This window comes from Sardina pilchardus, chromosome 9, assembly GCF_963854185.1.
Source record: "Sardina pilchardus chromosome 9, fSarPil1.1, whole genome shotgun sequence".
In the NCBI taxonomy this organism is placed as follows: Eukaryota; Metazoa; Chordata; class Actinopteri; order Clupeiformes; family Clupeidae; genus Sardina; species Sardina pilchardus.
In genome coordinates, this window is record NC_085002.1 from 31,152,011 (window position 1) to 31,177,696 (window position 25,686).

Consider the following 25,686-nt stretch of genomic DNA (forward strand, 5'->3'; position numbering starts at 1 on the left):
CTCAATGTAAACGGTAGGAAGTTCGTCATGTTGAATAGGGTGGTCCTTGTACAGTATAGGCTTTTTGCAAAATGTTAGTGTTTTAACCTCTTAGACTGTTCCTTTTAACTTCAGAATTAGAAATGTGCAAAAAGTTTGGCAAAAAAAATATATTTAGAGGTAGCTCAATCATGTGGAAGATTGCCTATGTTAAGCTATGCAGCAGTATTGTGATATGCAAGTAATATTAAAAGTTGCTGCAAATAAACTACATTTTACTGAAATCAGAGCAACACTGACATGACGACGATGACCACAATCTCAACAAAAAGTATGATGTTTTCAACAATCCCATATTTCTGATTGTAGCAGAGGACGACTGAGGTATAGTCTCTTTGAGAGTTAGATGATGGTGAAGAACATAATCCAAGTTCCATTCTAATAGATGGTGGTTTTGATCCAACTAATTATGGTATGGTGGAACCAATCAAATAAGGTTAACTTTTTCCATGACTTTTGCTCTTGGTACACAACACAGCTGCAAACAAAGTTGGGCAGGGAATGGGTAAGGTGCCTTTAAGTTTTAGTTTAAGGTTTAAGTATACTCTTTGATCCCATGAGGGAAATTCAGTCCCTGCATTTATGCGTGAAACATACACAGGTGAGGGGAAGCACCCACTAACCTGGAGCAATGAGCTGCTTGAGTGAGGAGTTGGGTGCCTTGCTCAAGCTCAAGGATACTTCAGGATGTGGGATAATATTTAGGGATGTGGGATAATATTTTCCCTACTGGTCGGGAATCGAAACGGCAACCCTTCAGTAACAAGCTCAAAGTCCTAACCAGTAGCCACGGCTAGCCCACACATATTTGGGCACATATTTGGGGTTCCGTGGATACAATGTTTGAATGTTTTAATGAGGACCAAAAAATGTGCTCTAAACCCACAATAACAAAGGTGATCATCAATAGAAATATGTATCGATTCCACCAGGAAAGGTACATTTGCTACACCAGGTCATGGATGGGTTAATTTGGATTTAGTTTATGAAATAAGTAAACTGAGATATGTATCTAAAATATGTATCTTTGTATCAGTTGCAATACCAATTCAAATGATATGTTTTTATGACAATCATCAAAATCTCAAAAGTTTAAAGCTATTGAGCTACCAGTAATAATTATGCTACTGCCAAACAAATTGGCATGGTGTATTTTCTCATGTAAAGGGACCATTTGAAGGGTTTAGAGCATGACAATTGGAGACTTCAAAAATAGGGACCACCCTAATATTGAATGATGTGCCAGAAATGCGCTTCCATGCGCTTCCTCAGAAAAGTTTGTGACACGCAAGACAACAGACATGGCAGTGACAAAAGGTAACTCCTACTTGCAGTAGCACATAAGTTGAGACCGTATGAATTTCCTCAGGAGACTTGAGTTAAAATGATGTTCTTTATTTGTTATTTGTTGACATAGAAATGTGTTGAAGGATATAAAATAGCATTGCATTGCAAATATACCACTTAAATCTGTCTTTCATTAACTACAGGTGCATCTAAAAATATATAATATCATGGAAAAGTCCGTTGCCCTGACCAGACAGAGAGAATAAAAGCTCAGGAAACCTTGCCAGTGATTCGACTTACCGGTAATTAGCTGATCAGAGCTCATCTCACAGGTTTATTGTAATATTTTGAAATTCTATATTTTTGATTTCCTTTAACTATAAACCATAATAATAATTAAGATTAAAACGAAAATGATTGAAATATTTTGCTTCGTGTGTAATGAATCTAGATTACCAACGTTCCAGTTTTTGAAATAAATTACGGGAAACAATGAAGTTTTCCACCATATTCTCTTTTTTTGCTGTACCTGTATATGCAAGTTAACATTACATAACTGTATGTGTAATTAAGGCTGGGTTGGAGTGTCAAAATCATCACAACAATTTCCACTAATGTCTAAGCCATGCAGGCCAAGTGTGTTATGGATGTTGTCCATGGTGCATTAAGTATTCAAAAAACATTCTCAATAGAGAAATAGTAAAATGTTGAGTGGGCTGTCAGACAAGAAGGCACTTTACAGCCAATACATCTCAATGTAACATTAAACAAAGGATGTCCATTGAGGAAATGCCCTTGGCACTGGTAGGGATTAGCCAGTCTTAAACCAGGAGTTAGAATGTTTTGGGATTTCTTTGTTTTATTTTTAAGTATGTGCAAATCTTCAAAAACTTGTGTTAGTAAACTGTTTTCCAGATAAACTATATAAAATGTAATGCCAACACAATATTTTGATCATTGACCTGGTAAGGATATGAGGCAACCAATTTCACCACTTCCACAAATATTTCACCAACTGAACTTGTGTGATCAAAATAAAGTATTGTTTAATGCTGCGATAACAATATCTGAGCCCAATGCATACTTTGACCAAGACACACAATATATAAAATGTTTTTTTTTTTACAATTTGTAATTGACAATGTTATTCACAAAAAATATGAACTATAAGTTGACACTAAAATGGCATCTTGAAAAGGCTTCCATACTGAAGAAATCAGTCCCTTGAGTTAAACTTAGTTAGCTTAACCAAAGCACTGGTTGGCTTTGCTCCTATATTAGCTAATATCTAACATTGTACAGCAAGAAAGAAATAAGGCATATTGTGGAACTTGTTCAAAAGAAAAAGAAAAACTACAGAATACCACCAATTCCATGAACAATTTCAGGCCTAACATAACCTGAGAATTCTGAGGAAAATTGAGCTTTGAGATTGAACTTCCATATCATTTGGTTGATGGAGAAAACTTGTCACTTGCAATTTAGCCCCTCCACAATCAGAAGTACACATAATAACTTAAAAGCACGTCATAGAATTCTATATACTAAAATAAAGTGACAAATGTAAACATTTCCTTTAGAATTCACTTCAGTGCATACAATTAAAATTAAGCTAGACATAGCTAACAATTCTTGCAATGGTTGCGCAAAAATGTGACTTGCATACAACAAGACATATATTCCCTTTTGTTTACTACCTTACAGAACAGAAAAAAACACTGAAATGTTACTTAGAGAAGAAAAAGCAGAGGGCTTTCTAAGAGGCTGCCACTTCACATTAATAGCAGTGTCAAAGATCAGCATGAGGGATTTATATTTCAGATCCGAAATATGACCAGTCTACAGAAAAAGGAAGGGGGTGGGGGGCATCCATATTGTGGCCTGGTTAGGAACACATGTAATGTTTAGTAGGCAGACTTGGAAGGTGGAGGAATGTAGGCAGGGTTGTAGGCAGGCTGCATGGCATTTAAATCTGCGGGTGGAGGAGGCTGGGCCATGTAACCTGCCGGCACTGGCGGTTGCATGGGGTAGGACTCTTGACCTGGAGAGAATGCTGCTTGGCTGTAGTTCACAGGATATCCAGGGCCAGGGCCAGGGCCAGCTGTAGGGACAGACATAGTTAAGTTTGTGGCTAAGTTCGTCACTTAATCTTATTTCGATAGGTTTGAGAAAACTGCAAGTGTTTAGGGGAACTTTAAGCAACCAATTACTGCACACTGGAAATAGTTTAACTACTCGAACTACCGAACGGAGAAATGAAGTTGGGCTAAACTAAAGTTACCTTAAAGGTGTAGTTCAAGCTAAAATGACAAAGTTCACAATGTACAAACCACATATCATCATCAATGTGCGACCACATATCATCATCAGATAACAGGTAAAATAAGGCAAATCGAAAAAAAAAAAAAAAAAGTTTCTCAATTTGGATTCAACACCATTGCAGTGAAGAGAGTACGCTTAGACCACTGAGGTGGGACCCTAAGTGGGGTCACCTAAAATTCAAAAGGGGTCAGCTATAGGGTATCTGCCAACTGACCTGTACAATACACATAAATATATATACGTTACATATATGAATAACGGCATGATATCCAAGCTAAACCACTAATCGGATCCTCCATTACAATCTAGCTATACAAACGTAAACTTAAGTCGCCTTCAGACATACGTGTAAAACCGGAGGTTATGCGGATCTTATGTCTGAGTAACATAATTGACATTTGGAACTCCGAACTTAGCCGGCTCTTACACTACCCCACTCCTAGTGTTTCCTCCGGACATTATGTAAATGAGCTATGTCTGAACAAAGCGAAGAAGATGCGGTTAAAATTCACACCATGCCTCACAGATTCACAGCACTTGCGTTGTTAACGTTTGCTTTACGGTTGTATTATAAAGCCACATTTAAGTTTGACTCCCTCCGCAATTAGCCTACTTTGTTGTGTGGAATAAAATAACACAGTATTTTCAAATAACAGACTTTATTTTGTTGTAGCCTATGTGCTTTGGGAATATTTAAGCCACCACTGTTGGCCTAACGTAGCCTGGGCTACTGCAGTGGATAGACTTTCTTTCTTATGACTTACTTCTTATGACTTACACCTAGGGAAAGGGGGCGTAAGTTAGTGTGTAATTTAAGTCATAACTTAGCGTTACGCTGCAACTATTTTGCGTGGTGCAACCCGTTAAATTTAGATTGTAATCTTCACTGTAGTGGCAGTTTACGTTAAAAGTATTCTGTAATGTGCGTGTAATGTGTGTGTATGTCATTCACACGTAGGTCTTTATAAGATCAGTATAAGGTCCGCAGGTTAGCATCATGTCTAAATCACCTGAAGGGTCGGACCTTGGGTTGACAAACCTCTGCATATACTCCAGAAGTTATGTCTGAAAGCGGCTTTAGACACACCACATGAGATCATCATGCTTGATCAACGTTGCAAACAACGTAGCAAAACAACAAGGCCGATTAGTCAAACAAACAAAAATATACCACTCTCAACTGGATGTTACAGCAGAGATGTTGTGAATGATTGAAGTCACCACCAATAAAAAAAGAGTGCTGTATGATGTGACCATGTCAGGGAAACCCCTGGCCTAGACTATTTACGCTTGGCTTGTATAGTTAACAAATGAAAACATAGGTTTGGTTTGCTAAAGTATATACAGTGCCCTCCATAAGTATTTAAACTCATGCTAAAGTTGACTAAAAAGAGGAATACAAAACCATCTTTTGCAAATTGATCTTAATGCCTTAAATTAAAAAATGAGGAAATATCCAACCTTTAAAGGGATAGTTCGGGTTTTAAGACACGAAGTTATATGGGTTCCCCGTCAGCAACGTTGTGCATCAGCACTGACTTACCCCGCAACAGCGTCCTGTGAGCCGAGATCCAGCCGGTTTTTGATGCTGAAGAAAGTAGTCCGGCAAGTTTCTGGGGTCACGAAAGTAAAGTGTTTTTCTTCTCAAAACCATATGCGTTCAAAAGAGTGATATATTTGCACCACAAAAACGTTGTCCAGGAAAAATTCAAACCTCGTTATCACTTACTTATTTTTCGCGATTCCTATCACTGCGCGCTACTGACAGCTGGACAACGTTTTTGTGGTTCAGGTTCAGGTTCAGGTTACTTTATTGGTACCCGTGGGTAAACTAGGTTGCAGTTAGAGAGAGAATTGACATCCTTACAAGACAACACATACAGTAGACATGCACATTGGGGTAAACCAATGCAAATATATCACTCTGTTGAACGCATATGGTTTTGAGAAGAAAAACACTTTACTTTCGTGACCCCAGAAACTTGCTGAAGAAAATAGTCCGGCATCAAAAACGATCAAAAACCGGCTGGATCTCGGCTCACAGGACGCTGTCGGGGGGTAAGTCAGTGCTGATGCACAACGTTGCTGACAGGGAACCCATATAACTTCGTGTCTTAAAACCCGAACTATCCCTTTAAGGACACCAATTTTCTTTGTGAATGAATGATTTATCGTAAATAAATAAATAAATGCCTGACGTATTGCTAGGGCATGCTATAATAGTAGTTATGATAAAAGAAAAAGTGACAGGGCTGGTCAAAGGGAGTTCAACAACAGTAGAACAGCAATTGTCAAATAAAAATAAAGTACAAAAACTTTCCCCACAAGATGGAGGACGTCACCAAGATGGCAGGTAAGTCTTGTAAAACTCCCAGTACACTTACTAAGTTTTTGATGCTTTGTTTTATGACTTGGGACCCTATTCATACTACTGCAGAAGTGTGGTGCTATTTTATTACAGTGCATGAAAATGCACTGTACTGTTCTTCCTAGGCTTCTTCTTCTTCTTCTTCTTCTTCTTATTATTATTCCGCTTACCAAATTCATTTTTTCTAGAAACTTCATTCAAACGTTGCAACGTAGGTCTTCAATAGGGGAATGCTGCTATGTATTTTTCAACTTTGTAACTTTTATACTTTTTATACTATAAATTAAAAACTATTTAAAAATTCCCCATAGACTTAACATTGGCCTCTATGACATCACAATCAAGTCGTTAAGCAATTAGAATCTTATGCCAGGTGGCCAGCCCCACCTGCAGCAGCCCTCTCTCTCTCAGGCTTTAATCTCTCTGTGAAGACTAAATATCCTGTTAAACTGTTTCCTCTTTCCACAACTGCTTCAAAATAAAAGTCCTCACTGCAATAATACACTATTAAATCATTTAACCATTGAAACTACTCAACTATTTAACTGTTCAACTATTCCAACTGTCAACACTACATGAGACCTCCATGTACCTAGCAACCATTAAAATTAAGCGTTTATGACCGTTTCCATGGCCACCAACATGATTTTACTACAGTAACTTATTTATTCCTGATAGTGGCAGCCATGGAAACCCTATCAACAAATGTTTCAAAATAGAGGTCTTCAGTAGCAAGTTAGCTAATTAGCATGGTTAGCATAGTTAGCATTTTTAGCATAGCTGCTAGAAATGATTAGCTAAGTTAGCTAATCAACTTAGTTAGCATTGTTAACATTTTAGCATAACTGCTAGAAATCATCAACTAAGTCAGCTAATCAACCTGATTAGCATTGTTAGCATTGTTAACATAGTTAGCATTTTTAACATTACTGCTAGAAATCATTAGCTAAGTTAGCTAATCAACCTGGTTAGCATTGTTAACATAGTTAGCAGTGCTAACATTGTTAGCATTTTTACCATAACTGCTAGAAATCATTAGCTAAGTTAACCAATCGACCTGGTTATCATTGTTAGCATGGTTAACATCTGTTTACTGCATCCGTTTCTAACATTTGTTAGAAATCATTAGTTAGGTTAGAACTGGAATATTTAAGCTTTAAACTGTCTGCCTTCACACTATCAGCTTTCTTTAAACTATGCAACCACAATGTTTACCCTAGCTACACCTTAGTAACCATATCTACATTATCTCCTATCTATACATTTTTTTTGCATTTTCATGCACTGGTAATTCCTCGGAATTGCATTTCTAGTTAGTATTTATTTTATTATTAGTGATTTGGATATGTTAGGCGCATTGCCCTTAGTAAATGCATTGTTAACCTTATGGGTTGTAAGCGTGAAGCCAGTCAAACTTGGTACTCCTTTCTCAATGTAATCTGGCTCTCAAGGGGGTGCTCGACTTGTTATGGTGGGGAAAAAAACCCTGGGTTTAAATCACTCCTGAATTACTTATGCCATTGAACTGAGGAGCTAGCCCCGCTGGCTACTGTTACACTTTCATAAATTGATTTGCAAGCTGCACGTTTTGCATCTGGTCAGAGATGTTTCAAGACTGCTGCTGTAGCCTACTCTGTGAGAGACATGCCACTGCCACAAGTCCACAACCCACCATGAGGTCCACCTGGCAAGCTCTGTCCTCAGAAATCGCTCACAACTACATACTGATCTGTGCTTTCACAATGGCTGCAGGTCTGTTCAATGACACCATGGGTCAATGGTAGTGTAGTGGTTAAGGAGCTGGGCTTGCATGCAGTAGCCTGATAAGTTGTGGGTTCAATTCCCGACTTCCACTGTTCCGATAATAGGCCGTCGGACACTCGGGGGCGGTCGGGGACTCGAGTCTGTTTGGGGTGTCCCATGCCGTTGTCAGTCAGCGTTGGGGTTAGTTTTGGCCGACTTGCCATGTAGAGTCGGCCAGTGGCCGTCGGCCTCAATGACCAATCTGATTGGTCCTAGCCCTTCGAAACATCTCAGACCATTGCTAGGTAGCAAGGACTTTGTTTAAACTAACCATTAGCCCTAAATTCAGCGATGTAAGTTACAAACTCATTTTGATAAACTATCTTAATATATTTTTGCTAGAACTAGTAGACTACCACACAGTTGCTGAACATGTTATTTCTGGTTAGCTTGCAGCAATATACAAGTTTAACCGAAGTCCTACCTAGCGAACATCACTAGCAGTTCCCATTCACTTTTCCTTTACTGTGCTAACGTTAGCTAGTTAGCTAAGTTAACGGGCGAAAATAAATTAAATATTCCGTGCCCGAGAGTGTGTTTCATTGACATCACACACAGGCAATGACAATAAAATAGTGGAAAATATATAATAGGGCTGCACGATATATCTAAAATATATCGTTATCGCGATATCAATGCTTGCGATAGACATACCGCAAAGATTACTTAATTTTCGATAAAATTCCATTTTCTGTGCCGTGCATTCCATACAGTCTATGGCATAGGCGTCAAATGCGGCCGCAACCTCATTTCATATGGCCCGCGAGAGCTTAAAGGATCTGACACAGTAGGCTATGTGGCCCGCGAGAGCTTAAAAAGGTCTGATACGGGGGCGCTGTGGCACAGCAGGCTACAGCGCCCGTACCATTTACGGGTCCGAGTGCCCACGGGGACCCAGGTTCGAGTCCGGCCTGCGGTCATGTCCCGATCCCACCCCATCTCTCTCTCCCACTTGTTTCCTGTCTACCTCTTCACTGTCCTATACTGATAAAGGCAAAAAGGCCAAAAAATATACTTAAAAAAAAAAAAAAAAGGTCTGATACGGTTTTTGCATATAGGCAATAATACACTGCAATACAATGCACACGTGTGAGACTGACAGGGAGGCCACATCAACCACCTTCCATGATCAGTGCAACTGGCTACATCAGATGTGATAGCAACGCGTAGGCTACGTGTGAAAACAAAATAGAGTAGACTATTCTAAACTATTAGCAAACGGAGCGCCTAAATTACGCGCTCGGTTTAGCCTGCCTATGTGAAACGCATAATAGTTTGAAGTGCGTGTGTGCTTCTTTGAGAGGGGAATCGACCGACAGATTTTTTTGAGACGCAAGTGCGTGGGCTCTGGTTGATTTGGCGTGGAATGACCCAAAAGCGTTCCGAATTTCCAAGTGTGTTTGTTGAATAAACAAACAATTTTGTTGGTGCTTTTCAGGACGAATTGGCAGGCCTGTCTTGTCAGCCTCTCTATGGTCTTTAGGTCTATACTGCATACCCAGAATTCGTGAACATAGCCTCCATACTCTTGGTTTTACTCTTTACCATTAATTACCATCCATTACTGCAGTGCTGCCTCATGCAGTCATTGGCCTACAACTGGTTAAAAAGATTCCAAATGATAGACACCGCATCAAGTCATCACAGTTGAGTCCAATTTTTAAAGTAGGTTTCTAATTTTAAGGTTTCTGATTTCTCAAGGGCCGCTGCCATAGTTGTGTGCAATATTTATTTATTGAAAATGCTGAGATGGCACGCCATCAACTAGGGATGTTAACCGATGACTGTTTGACCGATGGTTGACCGTATCAACGGCAACGCTAACATTCATTCATTCATTCAACCTTTATTTATTCTCGGAGAGTCATTGAGGGTAGCCCTGATCTGATCAAAGTTGTCGCTAGTCGGTTAAAAAAAAGTGATCTCTAAATTATCTATTATAGACAGTGTACTACTATCTATTTCATGCCAAGATCTTTTCGTATGAAGTGAACAAATTATTATCTCTCACACTCAATTTTGAAACTAAGGAGCCATTTGTCCACGCTTACTTACAAGCTCCTTGGTTTGCAGGACTCTGTAGACTGTAGGGGATGAGGGGGAAAGTGACGCGAGTGGAAGGGCGGTGCCAGGGCAGTGTGTGTGTGAGCGGGAGGCAGAGCGACAGAGAGATGCGATATAGTTGCGAAATGGCATGGCTGCTGTGGCTAACTAATCGGCTAACCGATTTCAACTGGCTAATGAGGCTCCGTGGTCGGAACAAGATCATACTATCAACCTCCCTGTTCAACAAAGTTGTTCAGTGCTATTCCTTGCTTTATCAATAGAGAGATATGCAGTCTTTCCTCAATTTTCTTTTTCACCTCAGATTCATCTCACTCTGCTGTTCCATCTTTCCAGCTGGAGCCAGAGTATGTTCTGAAAGCTCTAAGTAGGGCTGCACAATGTGGGGAAGAATATCTAATTGCAATTTTTCTGACCGATATTGCGATTACGACTTACAATGATTAGGATTTTTCAATGTCAAGATTCAGAATCAGAAGTGGCACAGCCGGCCCCAGCCGTGGTGCAACTGGCTGGGGCACCTGCACCGCACGCCGGCGACCCGGGTTCGATTCCTGCCCCGTGGTCCTTTCCGGATCCCACCCCGACTCTCTCACCCATTCACTTCCTGTCTCTCTCTACTGTCCTGTCAAAATTAAAGGCACAAAAAGCCCAAAAAATATACTTAAAAAAAAAGAAGTGGCACAGCCAAAGACGATGACAGGAAAATAAAATATTAACAGACATAAATGTCTGTGACTGTTCATAGATTAGCTGTGCATGATTGTTTGCAGCCCTTGCAATTGGATAATTGCATAGGTTCACACTGTGTTTCGAAAATGTTCAGCATAGCTCTAAAAGTGTGACACTCTGAATAAACAAACAATTAAACAAATTAACATTTAACAACAGTAAAGTAACACAGAATGCTCAGTGGCAGTTTACGAATGCACCATTCTATCCAGTTTCAAACAGACACTGCATCCAGAGGAAGTTGCCATCATGTAGACCTGGGCATTGTGAAAATCAACTGACTTTATAATTTGAAAAAAAAGAGAAAAAGATTCCATCACTCTATGGTATCTCATATCACATCCAAACAACTTAATACCGAACACCTGAAGTTGATCGGATAGACGTTCTGAGAGGTATGAACAGAACAGACACAGACAGACAGGATATATAAACAGAGATTATTTGATACTTACCACTCTCTTGATAAGGAGGAGGTGGTCCAGCAGCATAGGGTTGTCCTTGATATGGTGCACTAGGCATGGATTGACCCCCATACCCTGCTGGGGTTCCATATCCAGGCTGTGGTGCCACAGGTTGGTATCCTGGATACTGTTGGGCAGGGGTGGTGTTTTGAGGATATGGTGAAGTGACCACTGTTGTTGTGTGGGTGGTAGTTGCTATCACCGCTGCAAAGAGGGAACACAATCTCAATCTCAACTCAATCTCAACACAATCTTAACAAGATACTTGCAAGATACTTGTCTGCTAAGCCAATCGTTTAAGGAATGCTGTCAAACCAGCCTGGGTGTCGTGTGATGGTGCAAAAATATGGACCTGTCGGGCCAAGCGTGCTGTCTAAGTTTACACAAAGTGCCTATCATAATGTTACACTGTACTGCCTTTTTTCTTTGAACTGAATAATTAAAGGATTTTAAGGCATGCTATTGTGGCCTACCAATATATGAACTGTGATCCAAACTACTTTATAACCAACTTTAAAATAATTAGACCTGAATTCATGGTGTATCCTATGTGTAGATTGAATTCAAGATACATGCCATTTTTAGCTTGGAAATCCAGCCCGAAGCCCTGCCCACAAAATTTGAGGTCAGAAAGTTTTGGTCAGGACATGTTCCGTTGAGAAGCAACCAGGGCCAGAGGCCATCTGAGTCATCTGAGCACGCTTCAGTTGAATTTGTTTGCAAGAAAAACATTGTCACTAGAAGCTGAACATTTACATTTTGCCATAACGTCTGTGGTACAAGATATTGACAGCACAATAATGTATTTATTTATTTTTTAAATGACCAGAAAACAATGTTAAGGCATCTGTGGAGAAGAAGGATGGTTCCGGTGTTCTTCCTACAGGTAAGCTATTTATTGCTCTGATTGGTTAGGTCTATCCAATTGAGTGCAGAGGCATTTTCCCCTCCTGTATCTGTTGACACTTGCCACACAATCATGACCCAATGGAGCAGTATCAGACTCAAATTCTGAATAGAACTCTGCGACGGCATCTGGCTATGCCATTTTATCTGTTTTTGTTACTAATAATAACAGGAAGGGGCCATCCCCGAGCTGAGCTTGGTCCCTTAGTTCCAGTGAAAGGAACTCTGAATTCTTCGGCATTAACCAGGGGTGTAGTGGGCGTTAGACGCGGGGGTACGCCGTCCACCCACTTCTCCCTACGTGAGATATATAAATAAATAACAAAATATAAAACAGCCTACAACTTAAATGTCAAACCGGAGCTTATTGACAATGGTCTAAACAACCTGAATAGGCTATATGAGACATCTCCAATACTGTCATATTGGCCACGACATGAGGGGGACGTACACACAAACATTTGCGTTCATAATCGAAGTTCCAAAGTAAGTTATGCTCAGTAGAATACGATTTTGAATAGCCTAATAAGCACATTTGGGGGGGCTCTGCACAGAGTCCTGACCTCAACCCAATAAAACACCTTTGAAATGAATTAGAGCTGAGAGCCAGTCTCCTCGTGCAACATCAGTGTGTGACCTCACAAATGCGCTACTGAAAGAATGGTTAAAAATTCCCATAAAAAAACTCCTAAACCTTGTGGGAAGCCTTCTTAGAAGAGTTGAAGCTATAGCTGCAAAGGGTGGACCAACGTCATATTAAACCCTATGGATTAAGAATGGGATGTGACCGAAGTTCATATGTGAGTAAAGGCAGGTGAGCAAATACATTTGGCAATATAGTGTATTTATAGGTAGTGCGCCCTTCTCAACTTTTTTTTCGCTTGGATATTGTAAATGTTACAGAGAAATATTTTAGCCTTTTCTGCCACAGATCCAGACCATACTGTAGTTGTATCATTAGATCCTCCTGAAAAAACAGCAGGAATGATCACTGGCTAACCCACTTTAAACTACTTCAGCAAAGTAGTAAACTCTTCTTGGTATCAAGACATGCAAATGTTCAAATTTACTAGATAAAACGTACAACTTCTACCGTTTACCACCAGGCACGGCGTTATGGGTGGGCCTGACGGTCCTAGGCCCGCCCACTTTTTCCCAGGCCCACCCTAATTTTTTCACTTAAAAAAAAAAAAAAAAAAAAAAAAAAAAAATCTGTTTATTTTTCGATAAGTCAATGTAAAACAGCAAATAATCAAAATTGTGGTTTATATTAATGGGAGAATTTCAAAAAGTAAATTAATTTACAATAAAGTTTGTTTGTGTAGCTTGGACGAATCATTTTAGGCCCTTGTAATATCGTCACAGGCAAGCGTCAATATGAGTCTTTCCCTCAAGCATTGAGTGTAACCGTTGGTAGCTCAGTAATGGAGAGTTAGTTTAAACAGTATCCTACGTTTTTAAGATAGAATGGCACAACAGAACAATGTCTATATGTTAATGTCGCTGTAATGAGAAATAGTTTTGTAGTGCGGTTTGCTGATGCATTCAGCCTGTTTAATAGGCTTATATATTTTTTTAGCATGACCGTAAACCGAGTCGAGTTCAGTCTGCATTTGAAGCGAAAAGAAAATCAGTACCCTGTTGGAAATGTCATGGCAATGTTCTTGTCAGTAGCTAATGACACAGTATTCACGAAATAGCCTTTGACATGATTTGAAACAAATAAAAACATAGGCTCCATGTTCATTAATCTTTCTGTCTTTCTTGTCGAGGAATGTTGGGCTTATAGCTATTTTGCGCAAATTCTTATGACACTGGGACACAGAAAAAAGAATTGAAATTAGATAAGCCTCTCCTATTTTTATGTAAAGTAGCCATCTGTAAAAACCAAAACATTATGGCTTTAGTTGTAAATACAGAAATAGATTGAAATTGCTAGACTGTTCAGATGGAGCTCATGCTGCATGAACCAACATTAATAACGAAGAACGAAAGACACGGGACGCTAGGAAGAAATAGGCAGGTAATTCTGACAGAATTTCTAAAGTAGCCTTTGCTTATATAGGCGTGCAAATCATCGCCAGGTTATTCAAACGCATAACATTTAGCTGCGACATAGTTCACAGATTACTTATGATATCAGGTTTGTCTTGCATCATTCGCGCTGAACAATTACGCTATTATAAAGGGGCGGATGTGTTTGATAGGCCGTCCAAACTCCTGCCAGTAAGATGCCTCTGCGTAAAAACGCACGACAGGTTTTCTCATTACCTGGACCAGCCATATTTGGTCAGGCCCACCCAAAATGAAAATCCTGGCGCCGTGGCTGTTTACCACCATTCAAACTCCGTGTGAACTAATTAGTTTATCGTGGGGAAACTGAGGGACCGTACCACTATGAGTAAATAGAGGGGTTTCGCGGGTGACACCATTTTAGCAGGGGTGTTTCAATGTATGTCACTAATATGGGATTTTTTATCTGCAAAATTGTTTTGATGGGAGAAAATTATGCATTTGTTGAGTTTCATGTCAGCTAGTTAGATTTATTATTTAGTAATAACTGCGAACTTGAGTTTGAATGCTGTTCCAAGTTGCTGCTGGTGCACAACTGTTTATCTTTAATACATAATCAATAATGATGATGATAATAATAATAATAACGATAATAATAATAATACATTGCCTTTATATCTAAGTGTTATTTTGTTAGTTTTGTTCTTAGGAAAGTAATGTTAGGGAAAGAATGTTTAAGTCAAGCCTGATGCCTTTAGTCTTTTCCACATGGTGAGGTATACAGTTTATTAATTAACAATGGTATCGGATCGGTATCGGATATCGACCGATACGCAGAGCCCAGGCATCGGTATCGAGACTGAAAAAGTCGGATCGGTGCATCCCTAGCGTAAAGTAGTCTGCCTTATGGTCATATTTTAGAACTGTGGTCAAATTATTTCGCGAGTAGGTTATCGTTTCATTTCCAGATGCATGGCCACTGGCCAGTTGCACCTGTGCATAACCGTGTTGAGTTTCTGTTAAAAAATTTGAGAGGTTGAAATGAGAATATAAGTAAGCTAACCCTGGTGTCTTCCTTGGCTTAGCAGTTACTGGATTTAGTTAGCGTTCATGGACAGCGCAAAAAACGAGAAGGCAATGTTCAAAGGTAGGCTGAGCCACATACTGCTTTCAGGCTATAGTTCTGCAACGAGTGATCAGACAATTATTCATGACACCCAACTGTATTGAGTTGCAGTTACAAAATCCAACGACTTAAACAAATATATATTAGCTAAATCAGTTAGCAAATTAGGCTAGAATCTTCTTCTAGATCTAGACAGAACACGGAAAACTAGTTTTGTTTACCCATAGCAACAACGTTGCTATGCTTTGCTGGTTTAATGTGATGAGAACGGTGCTGAAAGAAATCTAATCTAGAACTAATCAACTGGGCTGATTTACAAAATCCACTGACATGGCTGTGACATGATTTAAGCATACAACAAACTCCTGTGAGATACGTCATTTTTAATTCTATGTTTCTGCCCCACCAAAACGTACGGCCACCGCATGCTACTGATACTGATATGATTAAGCCATTAGCTACTGTGCTCTGCTTAGTTCATCTCAAATCTACAGCTGCAGTCTGATGTCATGTCAAAAATATGGCCACAGTGGTGTTTGCGAATAAGTTCTATTGAGAATTAGGGTGTTCACACTTGGTCCCTTTCAGCCTTCTAAACGAACTCAGATCAAACCGTGTCAAGACCAAAACCATACCCAGAAAGCAGACAGGGACTCTTTATGTAACTTGGCTCTTACAACTAAAATGTTCCATTTCTACATTCCTCCTACCACAATTCTGCGCCACAAAACTGTAGGCGGAGAGAGGGGTGCCACTTCCTGACTAACAGTGGCTATACATGGTAACAACAGCCTTGACTGAGTGGGAAATCCCAGAATTTACCCTGTGACCAAGAATCAGCTCAGTTTACAAGACAGGACTTACGTCTGGGCTTGCGGCATAATTTATACAGGCAGCAGCAGGGGCACACACAGCAACTGATGAAAATTATGATGGTGATGATGGCTGCCGTAATCCCAGTGATCTGGATTGTGTTTGAAACGCCAGAAAACCTTTGGGGAGGGGAAAAAAAGATGTGAACATAGTGCAACACATACTGAAGAACATCTTTACGCAGTTTTTCACATTATTTAGGTGAATGTAGGGATCCTTTTACATGGTAGTATGTGTGTGTAAAATTGTAAATGCCTGCAAGACATAGCTAGGCTTTAATATCATCACTAAATCTTGGCTTTAAAGAAAGCTTTGAATGAAAACTTGAAAATGAAAATGAAAAATGAGAAAGTCTGAATCTGCCTTGAATTAAGTTTACAATCAGCTTTGAATTTATATACCCTTGTTAAAATGCTGGTTTGGGAATATAAAAAAGGCAACTAGAAGGAATTTATGTAGATGTAACCATAATAGAGGATTCGCTGCTTGGACCCTTATTAACTATCAGTAAACCCAGTCCGATCAGCCATTGATTGGATTTCGCCCTGCAGCTCAGGCCTGCTTCCTGTGCACGTTTGCTGAAACCAATCACAAACGGACTTATCCTCCAGGCGTACCCGGACTATCCAAATGCGTACAGTCATTTCAGTCATTTGAACTATGCCCATCGATAGTGCCACTTGTACAGTAGAAATACATTGCAGACTTCCCAGACTAATGTTCAATCTTAAAAGATTGAGCTTAGTCTGGTGATAGCCACGCTGACTCCACTCCCTACTCTTGTAACTTTTTTGTACGTAAATGAGTGCGTGTTTGCTTTTGTATATGTATGCTTTTTCTTGTGCGTGTGTGTGCTTGCTTGTTTATCCGAACATCATGTTTTTATTTAATCCACTTCATATTGTGCTTATTAGAGGCTGAGGCATTTTGTTTTCTTTCATGACGATTTAATATTGTTTGTGTAGACTATGGGGGTTGAAAATGTATAGGCAGATTAGGCACGCAGTTTAATTTACATATTTTGACAATCAGCTAGCCTATACTACAAATGCATTTCATTTCAAAAAGCAATCTGGTCAATCGCCAACAACTAAGTGCAACTATAGCTCTATAAACACATCCAAAAGGGCACTGCGCTTTTGACTGTTTAGGCCATGTTTGTTTTTGTTCTCTCATGGGTCGTATTGACTTTTCCATGCTGCGATATCAAGCTAGGGCACAACTGAAGTTGTGTCTTGTGTGTCTATGTAAACTCACAATTTCAACTAGAAATGCAATTCCAAGGAATTACCAGTGCATGAAAATGCAGAAATAGATAGATAATGTAGATATGGTTACTAAGGTGTAGCTAGGGTAAACATGGTGGTTGCATAGGTTACAGAGAGTTGATAGTGTGAAGGTAGACTGTTTAAAGATGAAACATTCCAGTTCTAACTTAACTAATGATTTCTATTCATGTTAAAATGTTGATTAGCTAACTTAGCTAATGATTTCTAGCAGTTACGCTAAAAATGCTAATTATGCTAGCAATGCTAACTTTACTAACAATGCTAACCAGGTTGATTAGCTAACTTAACCAATGATTTCTAGCAGCAATGCTAAAAATGCTAACTATGCTAAATTTGCTAACAATGCTAACCAGGTTGATTAGCTAACTTAATTGATGATTTTTTGCAGTTATGCTAAAAATGCTAACTATGCTAACAATGCTAACCATGCTAACTAGCTAACTTGCTAGTGAGGACTTTTATTTTGAAACATTTGTTGCTAGGGTATCCATGGTGGCCACTATCAGGAAACAAGAAGTTACTGCAGTATAATCATGTTGGTTGCTATGGAAACGGTCATAAACGCTTAATTTTAATGGTTGCTATGTTGGTTGCTAGGTACATGGAGGTTTCATGTAGTTGACTGGAGGCATAGTGGATGATAACTGACAGTTGGAATGGTTGAACAGTTCAATAGTTGAGTAGTTTCAATGGTTAAATGATTTAATAGTGTATTATTGCAGTGAGGACTTTTATTTTGAAACAGTTGTGGACAGAGTAAACAGTTAACAGGATATGTAGTCTTCTGAGAGACTGTATGCTTAAAGCCAGAGAAACTGACAGTTGGTGCCCAGGTGGCCGGCCACCTGGCCTAAGATTCTAATTGCTGCCGTGATGTCATAATGAGCAATGTTAAGTCTATGGGGGAAATTGTAATAGTTTTTAACTAATAGTTTAAAAAGTATAAAAGTTACAAAGTTGAAAAATACAAAGCAGGCATGGCATAAGCAAGACCTACGCAACAACGTTTGAATGAAGTTTCTACGTTAAACGGTTGAAGCTGAATTGCGTGCGTTAGAAGAAGAATAATAATAAGAAGAAGAAGAAGAAGACCGAGGAAGAACAGTACAGTGCATTTTCATGCACTGTAATAATTTACAACATACTGCAGCATGAATGAAAGGTTGTTACATGTCATTAGAAGTTGCTAGTTGTAGTAGATGCCATGAGTGTTCATCACAACAACCTTTCAAGATGCAGTCGGCAGCTGTGTGCATTCATAACAGACAAAATTTCGCTGCTGCTGGACATTTATTCAATTTCAGACATGGTATGCTGTCCAGGCCTAAATGGTCCAATACCTAATTAAACTGAACTAACCTATGTATCAAACATTGTAACAAAATAGCATTTAAAGGAACACTTCACCGTTTTTATCATATTAAACTACGTTATTCCCTTAACTAAGACGAGTTGATACATACGCACGGCGCAACTTTGATAGCACTTAGCTACCCAATGCATTCATTAGGATCCAAACAGAGATGAAGTTAGAAGCGACCAAACACCTCCATGTTTTCCCTATTAAAATACAGTTACATGAGTAGTCACACGACCAAGTATGGTGGAACAAAATAAAATGTGGTGCATTTCTAAGCAGACAAAAGGGATAACTATATTATGTGGCGGAATAACATTGGGAGCACTTAGACTCTGCGCAGTAATATCCTCACTCCAAAGTGAAACTGAAAGTGCAACAGTGAGGATATTACTGCGCCACACAATATAGTTATCCCTCTTACCTGCTTACAAATGCACCACATTTTATTTTGTCTCACCATACTTGGACGTGTGACTACTCATGTAACTGTATTTTAATAGGGAAAACATGGAGGTGTTTGGTCGCTTCTTACTTCATCTCTGTTTGGATCCTAATGAATGCATTGCGCTAGCTAAATGCTATCAAAGTTGCGCCGCGCACCAGAGCCAGTGAGTGCACGCATTGAAACGTGAGAGGTATGTATCAACTCGTCTTAATTAAGGGAATAACATAGCTTAAGATGAAAAAACTGTGAAGTGTTCCTTTAAATAACACTGTACTAAGTGCTCGATACAACATACATGGTTTGATCCATTCCATACGCAGGGTTCGTACGGGTGCTTGAAATCCATGAAAATGCTTGGATTTTAATGTGGTGTTTTCAAGGTTTGAAAAATGCTTGGATTTTGGGTAAAGTGCTTGTGAATGCTTGAAAGTGTTAGGCCTACATATTTCTCGGCAGTCTGACCCAATAGACCAATTATTAAATGAAGGGAAATAAAATCAATTAGGGCGCTGCGCTGACAATGACGACGGGTTTGGTGCTTCTCATTCATCACTCCGCAAACATGTCCGTTCGCCAGTCTTCTTCATTGAAAGTGAAAGCAGACGTGTGCTGTGTTGATGAATGTTTGATGCAAGTTCGATGTGTGTGGTGAACTATTTGTTTCTTAGCAGAAGCCATGAAACGGTAAAGGTCAAATTATTTATTTAAAGAGACATTATGAAGTTGTTTTGGCTTTGCCAAAACGCGTCCAGTTTGACGTGTCTGGATTTTCCGATAATAATGACAGCAGCAATCTCGTGATGCTGATATTGGCTTTTAATGTATGCGCGTGTAAGTCTAAGCTATTGTGCTTGAAGTTAGCTGTGACCGACTAGCCTACTGGTTTTCATCGTTTTAACCACAAAGCCTGTCGACCTTAGGTCTACTAAATTGTTTAGTTAACACCTTGTCATTTCGCGTTTGTCCAGCCGTTCACCCCCTTGCGCCCCATGTCATTCAAAACATATAGCCATCTCACTATGAGAAAACGTATGACAATAGTGCTAAGATATTAACACGTTGTCATGCTTGGTAAACAACAGTCTTGCACATAATATTGAGCTGATTTTTTTGTGGAAATGGCTTACTGTCGCATTGTGCTGATAGATGAAAAAAGTCGCCTATTTAAAGGCACAGTCTGAATTTTAATCATAGCTCTCCATTTAGTGTGTGCACTTGAACAGCTAGCAAAGATAATTAAGGGCGGAGCAAGATACTTCATGAGAAGCCACTTCCTGGAACCCGAATCGCAAGAGGGGGGGTCAAAATCCCCCTTTATGCAGAGCAGAGGCAGCAACTGTTCCATTGAGGTCTATGGACATAGATCAGAATTTCAACTATATGCTAAAATCTCCATTCTCTAGAGTTAGGAGTGTGAATTTTGGGCACGGTTTCATGACCCTCAACCCCTTCTGACCACTTCAGGTACCTTTTTAGCATTTTTGAGCATTCCCGTCTGGAGAAAATCGACTTTATATCAGGTGTGCCCCTCTTGTTTATTCTGCTTATTGGCCGGTTGCTACGTACGCTCTACCTTGACAACACATTAGCCAGCCAGCTGAACCAAATCCTGATTTGTGCTAACGACGATCAGATGGCGCTGGGGTAACTTAATGAGAGCAGCGACATATTTCCATTATTCCATTGATGTTTTTATTCAATTCCTTGAAATGTATGCTTTGTGTGTGTTACTTCCATATTAGAACTAATAAATGTAGAGGGCTTGAAAGAGCAGCGAAATTATTTTGGAACATCATCAAGCATTGATAATCGAGTGCTTGATTTTGTACACCTGTGGAAAGGGACCTGATGAAACCCATGAATACGTCTGACACGCAATGACGCGCCTCTTTATGCAGAGGAAGTGATCCCCGTTTTGCGCCCATAGACATGAACTACGACGACGTATCTTGCTACGCCTTAAGGATCTTTGCAGCTAGTGATGAAGCATATAACAGTAGGGCCTGCCATTTATTTTAGGAGGAGGGGTGTAGGACATGATACTTTGGAAGGAGAGGGAGTGGTGCAATTTGATTTTCTTCAGAGCAACCTCTTCAAACAGCATCAATATCAATAGGCCTATGGTTCACTATCAGGACTAGAGGACTGTAAGGGGGCAGGCTATATGTGATCAAGTAGGCCTATATTAAAACATGTAGTCAAAATTATAACGTTATGTTGATTTAAGTTGAAACAAAACATGTTATGAACTGAGAAAATCCATGGTTCTACATCATTGTTGGCAAAATGATCATGATACATATTTCAGCCATATCTGGTTTAGTCTTGAGTAGGCCTAGGCTACTTTGCTATAAATGAGTTATAGAGGTAAATATAGACTATATTGTGGTTTGTTATAATGTTTGAAATATATGTATCACAGTTTATCAATAGTTCTCATAAAAGTCATCAGATGTCATCATTTAAGGGGTTATTTTTCAAAAATTTCTCCCGGGGGTGCTGGGTATATTTTCCTCTTTTTTATTCATTATCGAGTGCTGTCAGTAAGAAAAAGAACAAGGAAATTTGTTATGACATAGACCAAATAGAGCAGCAGCAAACACTAATGAAATGGTTCCATTTTCTATGACCCATTCAGTTAACCTAATGATAGCTGCTGGTTATATATTGGGCTTAGGTTGTATCAAATTTTCTGGTTCTTTGTCTTACAGTGACTTCAAACAACAGGGCTTTGGATTTGTTCACACTCGATTTCGGTACTGGAAAACTGGTCTTGAAAGTCCTTAAAAAGTGCTTGAATTTGGCCATTAAAAAGGTGTACGAACCCTGCATACGTTTCACATTGATCTTGGTCATCCTCACTGAGACGATCTGAAGGATCCGAACAACAATATCGCGAATTACAAGTACCACAGCAGAAGTCAATGTGGTAGCAGTCGCGCGAACTGTGATATGTAAAGCCATCGTTGTAACCCTTACAATCACGATCTGAAAAGTAAAAGACAAAATATAAATTAGTTTCAAGCTTTCTCAGACACCAAGATAAAGTAATTATTTGTTCAATGCTTGCAAATTGTCATTACATGCTTATCTTTTTTTTTTTTTTTTTTTAAGTATATTTTTTGGCTTTTTGCCTTCATTAGTACAGGACAGTGAAGTGGTAGACAGGAAGCAAGTGGGAGAGAGAGATGGGGTGGGATCGGGACATGACCGCAGGCCGGATTCGAACCTGGGTCCCCGTGGGCACTCGGACCCGTAAATGGTACGAGCGCTGTAGCCTGCTGCGCCACAGCGCCCCCCATTACATGCTTATCTTATTAGAACTAAGTTTGTTATTTAATTTGTATCTATTTATTTATTATATTATATTATACATTACTACGTTCAATATAACATTAGGCTACATTATGGACTTATCATACAATATACTGTATGAAAGTATCGCCAATAACACCTGCAGACCTCAATATCCCCCGATCACTATGTTTGAATTTGCGTCATTGATAATATTTGTTGTAGATGTGTTGTTTTGTTTAAAGCGGTGTTCTAAAAACATAGTAATATGACTAACCTACAAAAAAATACAGTTACACAGTCATGTGTATTGGTGTCTCCTTTTGGTCTAAGCAGCTCAAGCAGTTTCAGTGTTTTTCTGCTATTTTGAATGGCATATATCTTGAATTTGCCCTTGGGGATCAATAAAGTATCTATCTATCTATATTTAATAGATTCAGTGTAGATACTGTAGACAGTAATGTTTACTCCTAGGTTCATGGTTTTTTCCCATATATAAGTCGTACCTGACTATAAGTCGCAGGACCAGCCAAACTATGGAAGAAAAAAAAACTTGTTGGAAAAAAAACTAGTTGGAACTGCCCACCTCAATGAGCTATGCTAACGGTGGATGCTTCAGACTGAGTCACTGCACGCACAGAAATGAGAAGGGTTTGTATCATCTTATCTAACTCTGGAGAGATAGTGAATAAACTAATTTCCCAAAATCTTGGTGTGTTCCTTTCATTTACGTTTACCCTACATAATATCGACAGTTTGGCAAGCATGATTGTCCAAAATTTGTGTTGTTTTTCCACAGGAAAAAGGGCAGGGACACATATAAATTACAGGAACGTCTGTCTGTCTGTTGGTCACATATCTCTCGAACCATTCCTGCGATTTATTTTAAACTTGGCAGGTGTCTTGCATTAAGCAAGTTATTATTGCAATTGTTAAACAGTAAAAGAAGCACATATTGGCTTTCTCCGCTCTGTAGGCTATCTGTTGAACCACCGACACATAGCTAAACAACGAGTGGCAGACTGAACAACATGTCACTTATACTACCAAAGACTGTTTTTGAATCAAATATTGTTGCCAATCTCATATGATGATGCATTGATCTTTCTACAAAATGGTTTGTTTTCTATATCATTAAGTTATTCAATAGGCTAAATATAATCTTACATCAAGGCTTTAGGATTATGTAATTTCGATCAACTACAAAGAGTAGCAGACAGGCCCCAGCCGTGGCGCAACTGGCTGGGGCACCTGCACCACACGCCGGCGACCCGGGTTCGATTCCCGCCCCGAGGTCCTTTCCGGATCCCACCCCGACTCTCTCACCCATTCGCTTCCTGTCTCTCTCTACTGTCCTGTCATAATTAAAGGCACAAAAGCCCAAAAATATATACTTTAAAAAAGTAGCAGACAGAGTGTGATGTCACTTAAAAACCACCAGAGATTTGTGAGTCACATCATTGCCAATTTCATTCCATGATGCATCAAAAGTCTTCTCTATTAGAAAGTTCCCTTACTGCACATGCGAGGGGAAGTGGCTACATTAGAGCAGAGAAAGTGTGCTTCTTTTACCGATATATTTAACATTAATATTTTAATATCTTTTGGACAGGTCAAGAGATACACGAATATCAGACAAACAGACAGATTTATAGATAGCTCTAATCCGTGATTAGTCTGATTGTGACATTAAAATCTGCGACTCGTCTTGAGAAGGTGTCAGTTTTAGGAAATTACATCTTTGAGAGTATTTTCCGAAGTCGTCAGGTGTATGATCAACGCAAGGAAAATAAGCCAGCAGCTACCGTTATCCCGAGTGCCTGATGATTGTGACTTCGTTAACGTTACAAAGGGTAAAGGAGACTATTTTTAACAAGCGTTTACGTTACAAGGCTTGACACGTGTGGAATAGCAGCTACTCAACAATAACTTTACATTATCACTTAACATTATCTTCATTTCATTGACTTCCTGATATGGTTGCTGTGACGTAGCCTTGGGTTATGCTGACATTACTGTTAAAAAACCTCACGAGAAAAAAAAACAAACATTTAGGGCCAAACATGAGTTAACGAAACCTTGACACTAGATTCTAATGGCCTTCAAAGTTAACATTAAGTTGACGTTAGCTAGCTAGCTAGCCACCTTTAGCCAAAACTGGGGGTTTTGACACCAAGCAACAAACGACGTTAAACTCCGACCGCAAACGAATACCAGTTAGGTCTGTAAATCTTACCTGCTGAGATTGTCAAAAAAGTCCCCAAAAACACTAGAACGTGAACAACTAACGCCATCCTCGGGACTTGAGGTTTCCTTGTCTTCTGACTTCAATTTGGTACTAACTAACCGAAAGGGTTTTTTGTGTAATGTAATATGACACGCTCCTAGCTACGCCCTGTCTGCTTGAGTCTTGTCCTCACAGCACAGTGCTGCGGAACTGAAATCAGCCGGTGGTCGCACGCATAAATAATATCTATGGCACACACCCCTTTGTTTTAATGTCTATGCTGCACGCACCCAGGGTCTGTCTTGGAGTAAAAAAAAAGAAGAAGAAGGGAGAAAAACTCGCTTATGCTTATCATCTCCAAACCACCGCTCTTCTCCAAACGATGGAAAGTAATCTCATCGCCACCTAGTGGATGCGTTCCTTGAGTGGATGGGATTTAAATAAATGAATGAATAAATAAAATAATATAATAATTATAAAAAACTTAGGACTTAGTTGTGGGCCTACTGGGCACTTAGTCCCACACCACTTGTTTCATGCGCTGATCACGCAGCAACACTATCAGAAACAACAATTCTGTAATAATCAATGATAATAATTAATAATAATTGTAATGACAAGAATAATAGCCTAATAGATATTTTAAGTTCTAGAAAGTGAAGTGTATTGAAAGGTTAGTTTTGTTGTCCTTTTCTAATTACAACTATAGAATATAGCCGCAAGCGGTGATGGCGGGCCCGAGCACCTGCGGTGCGGACCTGTGACATTTCGGACTCTAGCAACACACAAGCCCATAGTTGGCGCTATAGTATCCCTAAGCCCTGTCTCTGACTAGTGATAGCAATAACACACAAGCCCACCAAATTTGGCTCATGTTCGTGAATGTGTGTGTCAACCACAACAGATAATGTGCTAGGTGGCGCTATAGAGTCCCTACACTAGGCCAGAGCTCTCTTTGACTAGCGGTAACAATAATACACAAGCCCAACACATTTGATTAATTTTCGTGAATGTATGTGTCAACTAGGGTTGTGCCGATGGACGATATCATCGTCCATCGTGATGGTTGACAGA

The 25,686-nt window shown here is 39.5% G+C and overlaps 1 protein-coding gene across 1 annotated transcript; it reads right to left on the reverse strand.

Annotated features, from left to right (window-relative positions):
• Window positions 1-1,418: 1,418 nt before the first annotated feature.
• shisa10.1 (shisa family member 10, tandem duplicate 1) lies at window positions 1,419-24,942 on the reverse strand. The gene is made up of 5 exons (XM_062544752.1): window positions 24,622-24,942; window positions 21,917-22,079; window positions 15,989-16,116; window positions 11,071-11,283; window positions 1,419-3,427 (listed from the first exon to the last, which is right to left on the reverse strand). Exons 1-5 carry the CDS (start codon window positions 24,677-24,679, stop codon window positions 3,231-3,233), a joined length of 759 nt encoding a protein of 252 aa, XP_062400736.1. The 5' UTR covers window positions 24,680-24,942; the 3' UTR covers window positions 1,419-3,230.
• Between the last annotated feature and the right edge of the window lie 744 nt (window positions 24,943-25,686).